Source organism: Schistocerca gregaria, chromosome 2, assembly GCF_023897955.1.
Source record: "Schistocerca gregaria isolate iqSchGreg1 chromosome 2, iqSchGreg1.2, whole genome shotgun sequence".
NCBI lineage: Eukaryota > Metazoa > Arthropoda > Insecta > Orthoptera > Acrididae > Schistocerca > Schistocerca gregaria.
The window spans coordinates 182,404,755-182,416,285 of record NC_064921.1 but is presented as its reverse complement, the minus strand read 5'-3'; the positions used below and the strand labels follow the sequence as shown (position 1 = coordinate 182,416,285).

The 11,531-nt window shown below is 42.3% G+C and overlaps 1 protein-coding gene across 1 annotated transcript in view; it reads left to right on the top strand.

Moving 5' to 3' along the window:
- Nucleotides 1-5,171: 5,171 nt before the first annotated feature.
- Nucleotides 5,172-11,531, top strand: part of LOC126335614 (farnesol dehydrogenase-like) — an 84,460-nt gene continuing 78,100 nt past the window's right edge. The window contains exon 1 of the mRNA XM_049999067.1: nt 5,172-5,308. Coding sequence (XP_049855024.1) covers nt 5,177-5,308 — 132 coding nt within the window. The 5' untranslated portion in view covers nt 5,172-5,176. The remainder of the gene's footprint in view (nt 5,309-11,531) is intronic.

Here is an 11,531-nt window from a genome sequence, read left to right as displayed (position 1 = left end):
TACGTAAGACACTGGAAACGTCAATTTAGGAGGTCAAGGCTACACCTTTCAAATGTCAGCCATCAGCTGTGATACGTTACTTATTATCATCTCACCTCAGGTTACATTATCACAGTGACATTCGAGTTAGTATTTCAAGTACAGAAACGGGTATAGTTACTTTAAGATAAGTAGATACACGAAAAAGATATTTACTCTTTCGAAAGTGAGATTTCCTTTTATAAGATGGCAGTTCAGCTGTTTGGTATACCCCCGACAGCTCAACCGGCCAAAAGATGCTACAGGCGCTGACCCTAGTGGCCTACGGAGATGGGAAGCTTCCTATAAGGTAATGAAAATTTAAAAGAAACGATGTCTCACAATGGATAATGGCTTATTAACTGAAAATTACTGGGGGTGTACCAATGAAGGATAAAAGTATGGGCAGCACATCTCACACAGACGTATAAACTAAGGCATCTGTCAAACAAGGACAGGAAAACAGTGCGCACTAAAACTGTCTGGTTTATTGCCAAGAGTCATCAGATACGTTGTACCCACTGGGTCAAGAACACAAACATTTAACAAATGGAGAAGGGATTTCGTACAGGATTTATGGCATTGGCGCAGGTGGGTGGATACATAAAAGAGCGATATAAGACTATGTTCCGAATACTGCCAATATCTGCCGTGGATCACACAGACAGTCGTGTGGAATGATTCCCGTATTTTACGATCCCGTCTGCATTGAAAATACTTTGGTCATGCTAAAACAAGATGTTCTCAGTCGTCCTGTCCCACCACTGTGGTGGAGCAATATCTGGACAGTTTGGTAAGGATTACGCCTAGCTGCATTCAAAATTGTCTCTACTTCGAGGAGGACCAACTGGATTATAAACAATGTGCTATGCAAATGAAAAGAAACTGTAATGTTTGAATGGAAGCTTTTGTACGATTTTTTTGTATTTACCAAGCGGAAATCTGTTTCCATTCTTTATTTTCATTTTGTTGTTTCCTATTACGCACAGTATTGACAATAAAGTCAGACGCAACATTTATTTTCACCACTGTACATTACAAAATCTGAAATAAACGAAAGCAATGATAGAGTATACTTAAATCATAAACAAAACATCTTTACAACTGACTGAAAATTATGAACAATATGAAATGTTGATGTTACAGAATCCTGGCAGAAGTCGCCAACTCTTCGGGCTCGTCTTACCAAACTGTCGCGTTCTTTTATATTTAGCCCCAGAGACGTTCTACAGGCACCATGACCGTGGCAGCTTCCAACGTTTGGTCGTGTTGATTTTCTGCCGAAACATATTGCGTTGCCGGTGGGACGGTAAAAATAAGAAACATGTTTCAGAATTTTAACGTAAATTAGCTCCGTATTTTAACAAGAATTAAATTCGAGATAATTTAACCATTGCAGGAGCCGCCAGCTCACTACACGGGTATATGAGTGTAAATAGTCTTTTTACACACGGGAAAGTATTTGCACTGAAAAAGAATTCAAGAGATAAAGAATATATCTCACTACAGGCAATAGTATGTTAAAATAGAACCACAAATTGCCATCAGGCAATGTAATCATCGTGCTTGGGTAGAACACAAAGAAAATAGTTCAAATGTCAAATGTGTTCAGTGATGGCCGTTGTTAACTAGCTATGAGACTTCCAGAGATTCGTTGGAAGAGACGGCGTAGAACATATCGCTTACCAGTTATCGATTGCTTATACAGGGTGTCGACAAATATATGGGAACACCATGCCTAGAACGGTTTAGGAAATTCGTTGGCATTCAAAGCAGCTCCACTCGTGCCGTACTGTATCAATACTGGTCGTGTATTATTTGCAACGGAATCTTACACCATTCTTCCCGCAAAGTAGTGACAAGTTCAGGTAACAATGATGGATGTGGACAGTGTTCATGCAACATTCTCTCCAAAGTAAACCGAAAAGTTTTAACAATACTATGATCTGGTGCCTGTGGTTCCTAGGGGAGATGCAACAGTTCATCCTCGTGCTACGAAAACCAGGCCTGGACGATGCAAGGGGGCGAACAGGGGTTCTGTCGTTGGGAACAAACATTGCACCATGGGATGGACAAGATCGGTTATTATGGCCACATAATCGTTAGCAGTAAAGCGATCTTCCTGAGTAACCATTAGGTTTGTGGAAAACCACGAAGGAAAGTCAATCCACTGTCTAAACGTTTGTGCACATCCGTCAACATTTTCGGTACCCAACGTGCGCACAATTTTCGGTAATTAAAGTGCTCGGTCACAATTCCATACAAAACACTACTAGAAACATTAGGAAAGTCATCCCGTAAGGAGGTAATCGTAAAGTGTCTGTTTTCTCTCGCCTTATTGTCCACTTCGTGCACCAAACTTTCATTAACGACCGAAGGGCGCCCACTCCGTTGTTCATTATGCACATTTGTGCGGCCATTTTTAAATGTTCTCACCCACTTTCTTACCATTCCAGCACTGCACAGATCTCACGATGAATATCGATCGCTTTTAGGCCTTTAGCACTAAGAAATCTTATAACAGCCCGTACTTCACAGTCGGCTGGACTTACGATTATCGGAGGCACCTCAAACACTCAGTACACAACGTAAACAAGGAAGAATCAGATTGTAATGGAGTCAGTGTGTAGATTAAGGTACAGGCTTTCATGTAAAAATAAAATTATTGAGATATCTTAGAACGTCTTTTTTTAAACTTCAAAACGGTACTTACTTAAAAATCACGCCTCGTATGTTTTATCCAAGTCAGTTGATCATTGTACCTGGACATGAATACGGCCATTATGTTTCTCTGTGTTATGTAACATACGACCGATATGCAATAACGTATACTGCAATGCTATGGCTGAAAAAGCATAGAACTGTTGGGGATTATTGCCATAATTTCTATATCAATGAAAGTTTTGAATCGTTCTACATATTTTCAGGAAGTAAAGCTTGAGTGATACTTTGACTGAAGTATATTACAACGAAATAGGTAATATCTGAGGAAAGTAATAGCTACGTGGACTGGAAGTTTATGTGCAATATTGTGCTGTTTGTGAAATGATGATATTTGATACAGAATATTTAAACGACTTAGTGAAAATATTAGTTGCAAATACTCTGCTGGTTCAGATCAAATGTGCTTAAAAATATTCTAAACCAGAGAGTTCACGATAGCAGTTGCGATCAATACCGATTTCGAGACTTTATGTAGGGCCTGTGGACAGCCTAGCGACTGATAACACTGAAGTTATGTCACACAAAATTCACATGAGGTGTTAAAAAAAATATTCCCATTAATGGCATCAGATGGGTTTGTTTCCTTCAACCGCTTTGTATATAGGACCTGTAGTGTTAAACTTTCTAGAGGAAAGACCGCCGTTGTTCTCAAGGATTAAGGCCTGCACGCTATAACGCAACTCGATTTTTTCCATATTCATCGAAGAGATAATTAATGAAGGATATCTTGAAATGTATCTGGACCGACAGAATTCAACATTGTGGAAATAATCGGTCCACGCAACTACTACGATCACCGGCGAGTATGAGACGAATAAAAAAAATGGCAACTGACACACATGATCTGCTAGATGCCCTATTAAGGGCAACCGCCGCAGAATACGCTCGGACATAATGCCCTCACAACTATACAGAACACTCTTCTAACCACGAGTGACATTTCCAACGTACTGTGCACGCTGCACAGATGAAGTTCGTGGTCAAATAAAACGGCGAGACTCGCTGCCTAGGCTACGATCTGAATTTGTGTTCAAGCACGCAGTTTTCGCGGATTTTTCTTATTTTTGTCCAACTCCTGCACAACAATACACACCAAATGCAAATTACGGTTGAAGATGACACTCTGCATTATTTACTGAGTGTGTTGAACATTGAAAAAGAAAAACAAACGGAAGTTAGGAAGGTTGTGTTCAACGTGTCGTCGACGTCATTAGTGACAGGTACAATGTCGGATTCTGTTAAGGATGGGGAAGGAAATCGGCCGTTCCTGGGCAAAGTAACCACCACTGCCTAAGTGGTTCAGGGAAATCACAAATCCTAAATCTGGATGGTCGGAAGCCGGTTTCAGTCGACGTAAATAGAAAAGAAAAAAAGGCGAAAGTGCTATATGAAGGAAAAATTTGTTGCTTCTCACTCCATTAATTTCTCCCAATGAGTTACTGTGCTTTAGTTCACTGCCAGGTTTCTGCAGACGGTCTACAAGCGCTTATAAATATCTTCGATGTTCTGGTTTTCCGCTGAAATACACATAATGGCAGGCTTTGCATGGAACGTACCTCCGTACAAATGCCACTTTGAAGCCTATGTACAGGGCCACAACATGTCGGAACTTAATGGAACTATAGAAGGTGAAGTGGGAATGTTCCATACTGTCCCTCAACAGATTCTTCATGTTTTCAACGGAAACTGACAAAGAAAAACATGTGTTCCATTGAAACTTCCTGTGTGACGGACCGAGACTCGAACTCAGGACCTTTGCCTTTCACGGGCAAGTGCTCTACCAACTGAGCTACCCAAGCACGACTCACGCCCCGTCCTCACAGCTTTACTTCTGCCAGTACCTCGTCGCCTACCTTCCCAACTTTACAGGAGCTCTCTGCGAAAGAGCACTTCCCCACGAAAGGCAAAGGTCCCGAGTTCGGGTCTCGCTCCGGCACACAGTTTTAATCTGTCAGGAAGTTTCATATCAGCGCACACTCGGCTGCAGAGTGAAAATCTCATTCTGGATGTGTTCTATTGCTTATAGAGCGCCGCTCGTAGAATGATGCCTGCACTTCGAATGTGGATTTTGCTCGTTCTGTAGCTTTACAAAATGGTCGTGAGCAAACAAACTGTTGGGAACAAATGCTGCTACATATTTATTTATTTACATACAGCTGCGGTCAAGTCGAATGTAGTGAAAAAAACAAAAACTGCAGTTGTAGAGTACAGGTCCTAGAAGCTATCCGTTAAGGATGAAACCTGCGGGGCAGTAATGCGTCTGACCGCAGCGTTTCACTGAAGACGTCCATCTGGCAAACAGATCTGTTTGCGGCCTGGCGGAGAGGAATGTCGACTGCGTTTGGGCGATAACGAACTGCCCTGCCGGCCAGCCCGCTGTCTGAAAGCAAACAGCCTACGCGCTAGGGGCTGCGCTGCGCCACTTGCTGTCGGGATGGAGCGGTACGCAGTTCGAGTCGCCCTGGTGACGGGCGCCAACTCCGGTATCGGCGCCGCCACCGCACGGGCGCTATTCGAGAAGGGGCTCAAGGTCGTCGGCCTCGACAAGAGGATCGACATGATCAAGGTAACTAATCAACCACCAGTCTCGGCACACTATCTAAAAACCGTACAGTTTCAAAAACTGCGCCAATGCTTCTGTTTGTAGCGTTGTTTAGCTAACTTTAATAGAAGTACTAAGGTTTTGAGCGCTAAAGAAAAATCATTTGACGTGTACGACTAAGGCATTGTTTTTCTCTATTTTTGAGTCAATCACTTTTGTATAATACAGTCGTAACCAGTTCAAATGATTCAAATGGAACTGAGCACTATGGGACTTAACTTCTGAGGTCATCTGTCACCTACAACTTAGAACTACTTAAACCTAACTAACCTAAGGACATCACACACATCCATGCCCGAGGCAAGATTCGAAACTGCGACCGAAGCGGTCGCGTGGTTCCAGACTGTAGCGCCTAGAACTGCTCGGCCACTCCGGCCGGCAGTAATTAATTTTCGAAGTCCATCCTCAAATGTTACAACAGAGAATAGAAAAGCTTAAAATAAAACCTGAAAAAGGTGCTATTACTTTCACTGGATTTACTTGGGAGCTTAGTAACGTACTACAACAATGCATATAGTACACACCTATGGGCGGCATTTGATGAACAAGTGCTCATCACTGTTCCCGCAAACGGCTGTCGTTTTTTCCAAAGTGTATTAACAACTCTTTCTGCTAAACAAAAAACCGACTGTAAGACTGTAACACTGTAAAAAGTAGTGTTGAAACATGTCGATATATTCACAGAGATTCTAACGCGCGTTTTCATGTCGGCAAACAAAGAAACTAAGAGTTTTCTTAACGTTGCGTGTGGCTTATACATTTACATTTGTGAAACCTTTACTTAGTTAGAGATTATATAATATTAAATTGTGATAACAAACTGCAGTGTAGCTCGCGGTCTAGGTTTGATTGATAGACGACATTATGCAGACAATGGCTTGTTTGTGAGACTGCGAAACCAACGAATCCATCCCGAAAAATGTTCAAATGTGTGTGAAATCTTTTGGGACTTAACTGCTAAGGTCATCAGTCCCTAAGCTTACACACTACTTAAGCTAAATTATCCTGAGGACAAACACACACACCCATGCCCAAGGGAGGACTCGAACCTCCGCCGGGACCAGCTGCACAGTCCATGACTGTAGCGCCTTAGCGTCGGTTAATCTGTCTCGAGTCGAAGCTTTCTCTCTGTCTTCTTTTTCTTTCTTCTTTTATGTGTAATTCTGCATCTACATACATTATCCTAGGCCACCGTACGGTGCATGACGGATGGTACCTTGTACCATCACCAGTATTTCCATTTTGTGTTCCACTCGAAAATTGAGAGAGGGGGACACGACTGCCTACGTCCCTCCACACGAGCCCTAATTTGCGCTATCTTCGTGGCCCATCGTTAAACGTGCGTTGACAGCAGCAGAAACGTTTGGAAGTCAGCCACAAATGGTCGGTCTTGAAATTTTCTCAGTAGTGTTTCCCGAAATGAACATAGTCTTCCGTCGATGGATTCTCATGTACTTTCAAGAAGCACCTCCGTGATACTCGCAATTTGCTGTAACCGATCCTGACAAATAAAGTACACCGCCTCGGAGTTGCTTCTACATCTTTCTTTAATGTGACATGCTAGGGGTCCCAAATACTGGAACACTATTCTAGAATTCCTCTCACAAGAACTGTGGTCGTGGTCTCCTTCATATACGAACTAACTTTTGATTCGAACCCCCCCCCCCCCAAAAAAAAAATTATCGGCAATAGCCTGACACAATATGCTCGTTTCATGTCATATTGTTTTGCAACGTTACACGTAGATATAGCGAGCATAACGGATGTATGTGCAGATATTTCTATTCGTGGCTCAGGACAGTGCACTGAACATTACATCAGTATTTTGTCACTGCAGACTAAAAATTATAGTCAATACAAATTACACGTTATAAGGTTGGATAGCGCCTTAAAGCACATGATTCAAGAGCAAATCGCGAATGCCTGCATTTCTCCTGGGCAGCAGGTCTGGTGTGAAGTATCAACGTCAGGATGCTAAACGGTTAGTGTATATTGACAGGCGTAGTCCACTTAGTAGTGCGATGTGCCCATGCAGAAAACATCAGGTCGTGAAGTTTCTGATGTGTTTGTGAGAAGACTTTTCCACACAAAGAAGAAACAACCAAATGTTATGTGAACATATTCAGGTGTCTTGTATAAAAATATCTGCACCTAAACCTGTTACAACCTGTATAATAGCGTGCCTGTGTCTAGCAGCACAACACCAACACGGTGTCCGAATATTACAGGGTTGTTTTTCCTACTCATTCGCATTAACAGACATTCTTTGTGCAAGGTGTCATTCATAACACCAAATTGAAATTATCTCTAACCTATCCTGTAGCCTCTAACAAACTCAACGAAAAACTATTCCTTACACTGCAGTGTCTCCAGAAAATAGTCGCCCTATGCGTTACATCGTTTATCGACATATAGATAATTAGACCGGTCCCGTCACTCGTCCCTGGTGTACCTGGCGACAATCTCGTCTCATTTGTCGCCTGAGGAAACCTACTGGGTACTATTACTTAAAACTCATCGAGTCAGTAAATATCTGGGAACCCATTCCATGTTCTCGAACCTTCGTTAAGTACACAATAGGGCACTATCTGGAATGCGTTCTGTAAATGTAGGAAAATAGAATTTGCCTGTTGACTTTCGTCCGTGATTCGCAGGTTATCGTGCGAGAAAAGGACATGCTGAATTTTGCACGAGCGATGCTTTCTTTGTCTCTGCTGATTTGCCGACGGAAACTTTTCTGTGCAGAAGTAATTCATCCTTTTGAACTCACAATACGTTCATCAATTCTCCAGCGACGCTACTTTAATGATATTGGTCTGTAGCGTTGGGGATCCGTTCTTTTGCCACCGGCTCGGGTGGCCGAGTGGTTCTAGGTGCCACAGTCTGGAACCACGCGACCGCTTTCGTCCCAGGTTCGAATCCTGCTTCGGGTATGGGTCTTTGTGATGTCCTTAGGTTAGGTAGGTTTATGTAGTTCTAAGTGCTAGGGGACTGATGACCTCAGAAGTTGAGTCCCATAGTGCTCAGATCCATTTGAACCATTTTTGGACAGTTCTTTTGCCCTTCTTACACACAGGAGTCACCTGCGCATTTTTCCAGTCTCTTGGGACTTCGCTCTGGGCGAGAGGCTATGCAAGCTAAGCACCGGACCAGTGCCAAAGAGTATTCTCCGTAACTCCGAACAGAGATTCGACACGGACCTAGCGTCTTATATGTTTTCAGCTTTTTCAGTTGCTTCTGTGTAACAGAGATGGCTATTATATTGTCTTTTATACGTGAGTCTGTGCGATGGTCGGACGATGATGTCTGTACTATCTTCCTTCGTGAATTACTTTTTAAACGCCAAATTTAAAAATGTTGTTCATATGACTGCGTTCTATTGTCACACCAGACTGGACTGGTCCAGGACCGACTGCATAGAAGCATTCTAATCAGTTACTGATTTTATGTACGGCCAAAGTTTTCTCCAGGTCTCTTCAAATCTGCTAATGTATGAAGGTGGAAGTGGCGTGCCTCTTGTACCTTCTTATAAACACACGGTTTCTGCTAACCTTTGCCTGGCATCAGTTCCGTTTCCCTTTTTGAACCAAATGCAGCCTTCGCTGCTTCCTAGGCATTTTCCGAATTTTGTTATTAAATCTGGGTGGCTCTTGTCGGTTCCTAATCCACTTAGTATGTGGCTAGGTTTGTTGTGGTGATAGATTGACCCGTAGCGCGCTGCGACGTCTTGGTTAAGGTGGTAAGGTAAGAGGTTTGTTGTGTAGTGAACAGCGGGAACCAACAGTAAAAATGTTTTAAGTGTATTGCTACGTGTTGCGTAATTGACGTCTTCATTGTTTTTATTTGTAAGTCTCAGTTGTAGATGTCGTTCGTGTGTTTTGTTGATAAAGCCTCCATCCGTTATTGTGAATGTGGCTTGCTCGTGTTGCTACAACGACGATGTTATTAACACGGCGAAATTCGCAGTCGCAAGAAATAACCAACGATCGTCGTCACTCATATGAAAAACATTTAGAAAACCGAAAACTGAGAAATGGAACATTCACCCTAATCAGCGGCCCATTACGGTAACTGATGCTTGTTGTTTCCTAGGAGTACAATATAACACATGAAAAACACAACATTGTGTATGTTTTAAAGGATTATTTTATATAGTCAGCCGGTGTACAAGGCCATCATCAGACGTTAAGCCTCTATCGTCGACGAAGGTGTTACAATATTTGTAAACAACATTCGAAAGGCTGTTACTAATTCAGACCGGGACAAAATACATAGTACATGTAACGCAGTTAAAAAGGTAAAAATTTGAACGGCAAATAGATTTAAAGGGAGAAAACGAGGTAAAGCATTAACACTAAGCTCCAGAACACTGCCTATGTAACAATTTACATTAATGAAATGAAACTTCATGGTGCCAAAGATATTTTTTCCAGTCTCATACATCTGTGATGTATATGTGCAGACAGACGTAACGGACGATAATTTCTACCATGACTGGGGTTCAAACGCAGTTCTCCTGCTCACTAGGTACATGTGATAACCATTACGCCACCCTGGCATAGTGGCTCTGCGCAGCTGCAAGGACTACCCTAGCAAGCTTCCCTCCTCTACGAAACTCCCATTCGTTCCCTAGCCCACTTGGTATATGCTCTTAACTCTAAAGGTATAGGAACCCAGGTTGGAATTCCGGCCTTAACACAAATTTTCTTTCGTCACTTTAGTCTGCATATATACAATTTACATTAAATTAACAATCCCAATAACGTTAGTAGTTAACAAGGCTAATAAGAAATAGCTTGAAGAGGTATTAAATATGAAAAGTGAGACATAAACAGAGTAGAATATAAATTGGACAACTGTAACAACAGAATTTATAAAGTACATAAACAATCACAATAAAATAGAAATCAATACAGGAAACTGGACGAGTAGAAAAGACCAGGCAGCGCGAGATGGAACGGAAAACTGAGAGAATTAAGAGATGTTTAGAGGAGGAGAAGTATTGAGCTGTGTTCTGTCATTGAATATTAAATCAGAATTGGGGGCCAGATACTTGTTGATTTCCAGAGCTTCCAGTAGACTGAGTTTGTGGTCTTCATCTGCTAAGTGCCATGGGACTGTGACTGGTAGCTGTGATCTTAACAGTACATGCTCAGGTAATGAGACGTCATCATTTTACCATCACTAGCTGATTTTATGTTCTACCAGTCAAGTTGCTACATCTCTGCCTGACTGACTAATACAAAATATATCACAATCAGAACAAGTAGTTTTGTGTATCCCATTTACGTCAATACCTGGGTATTACCTTTGCTGTACATTGGGCTTTAACATTCTTCACATGGTAGAAAATTCGAGAGTGGAGAGATGTCAGTTTTTCCGCTACATCTTTTGATGCCTCTCCTAGGTATGGTTTTGTACATCATTCTTGCAGTCAATGCATAGACCAGCAGAGGGAGCACAGAAGAGTAGAATTTTTTATTCTTTTTTGCGACGAAGAGCACAGGTTTGTAGCTACTGAATGTAACAAGAAATTTGTACCTCAGTCTACATGATTGACATCTTTTCCAGTTTTAGGATACAGCAATGCCCTGTTGTTAACAAGAACAATGTTGCTTCGGACATGCATGCATGTCAGGCACTGTGGCGACTACAGCCGTTATCATATACATGGAACGTATTAAAATTTGTGAGTACGAACGACCATCAGCTGAATAAGAGAAGAATGACAGTGAAAATTTGTGCCAGCGCGCCACTTGAACTTTCAGCCTTAGTTGTGTAGTCACATTAACCGCTTTCCCTTCCGTGCACGACTCACATCCAGGCGTAATCGTCCATATGTTGTCGTTGCTGCAACACAACCTTTACTCATATTGTGTACATATTAGGGTACCCCAGTTGTCGGTGTCTAGTGTAATCCATCGTATACTGCGAACGTTTTCAGATGTCAGCGAGTCTTGTAACAGAGGTGGGATGTGGGGAGCACCCCAGTATTCACCTAGTGGTATATGGAAAACCGCCTAAAAACCACATCCAGGCTGGCTGGTACACAAGCCTTAGTTGGTAATCCGCCAGGCGAATTCGATCTGGGGCCGGGGCGCCTACCTGAGTCCAGGAAGCAGCTCTTTAGTGCTCTTGGCTAACCTGGCGGGTAATAATACTCGATCACCTATATCTACTAAATCGA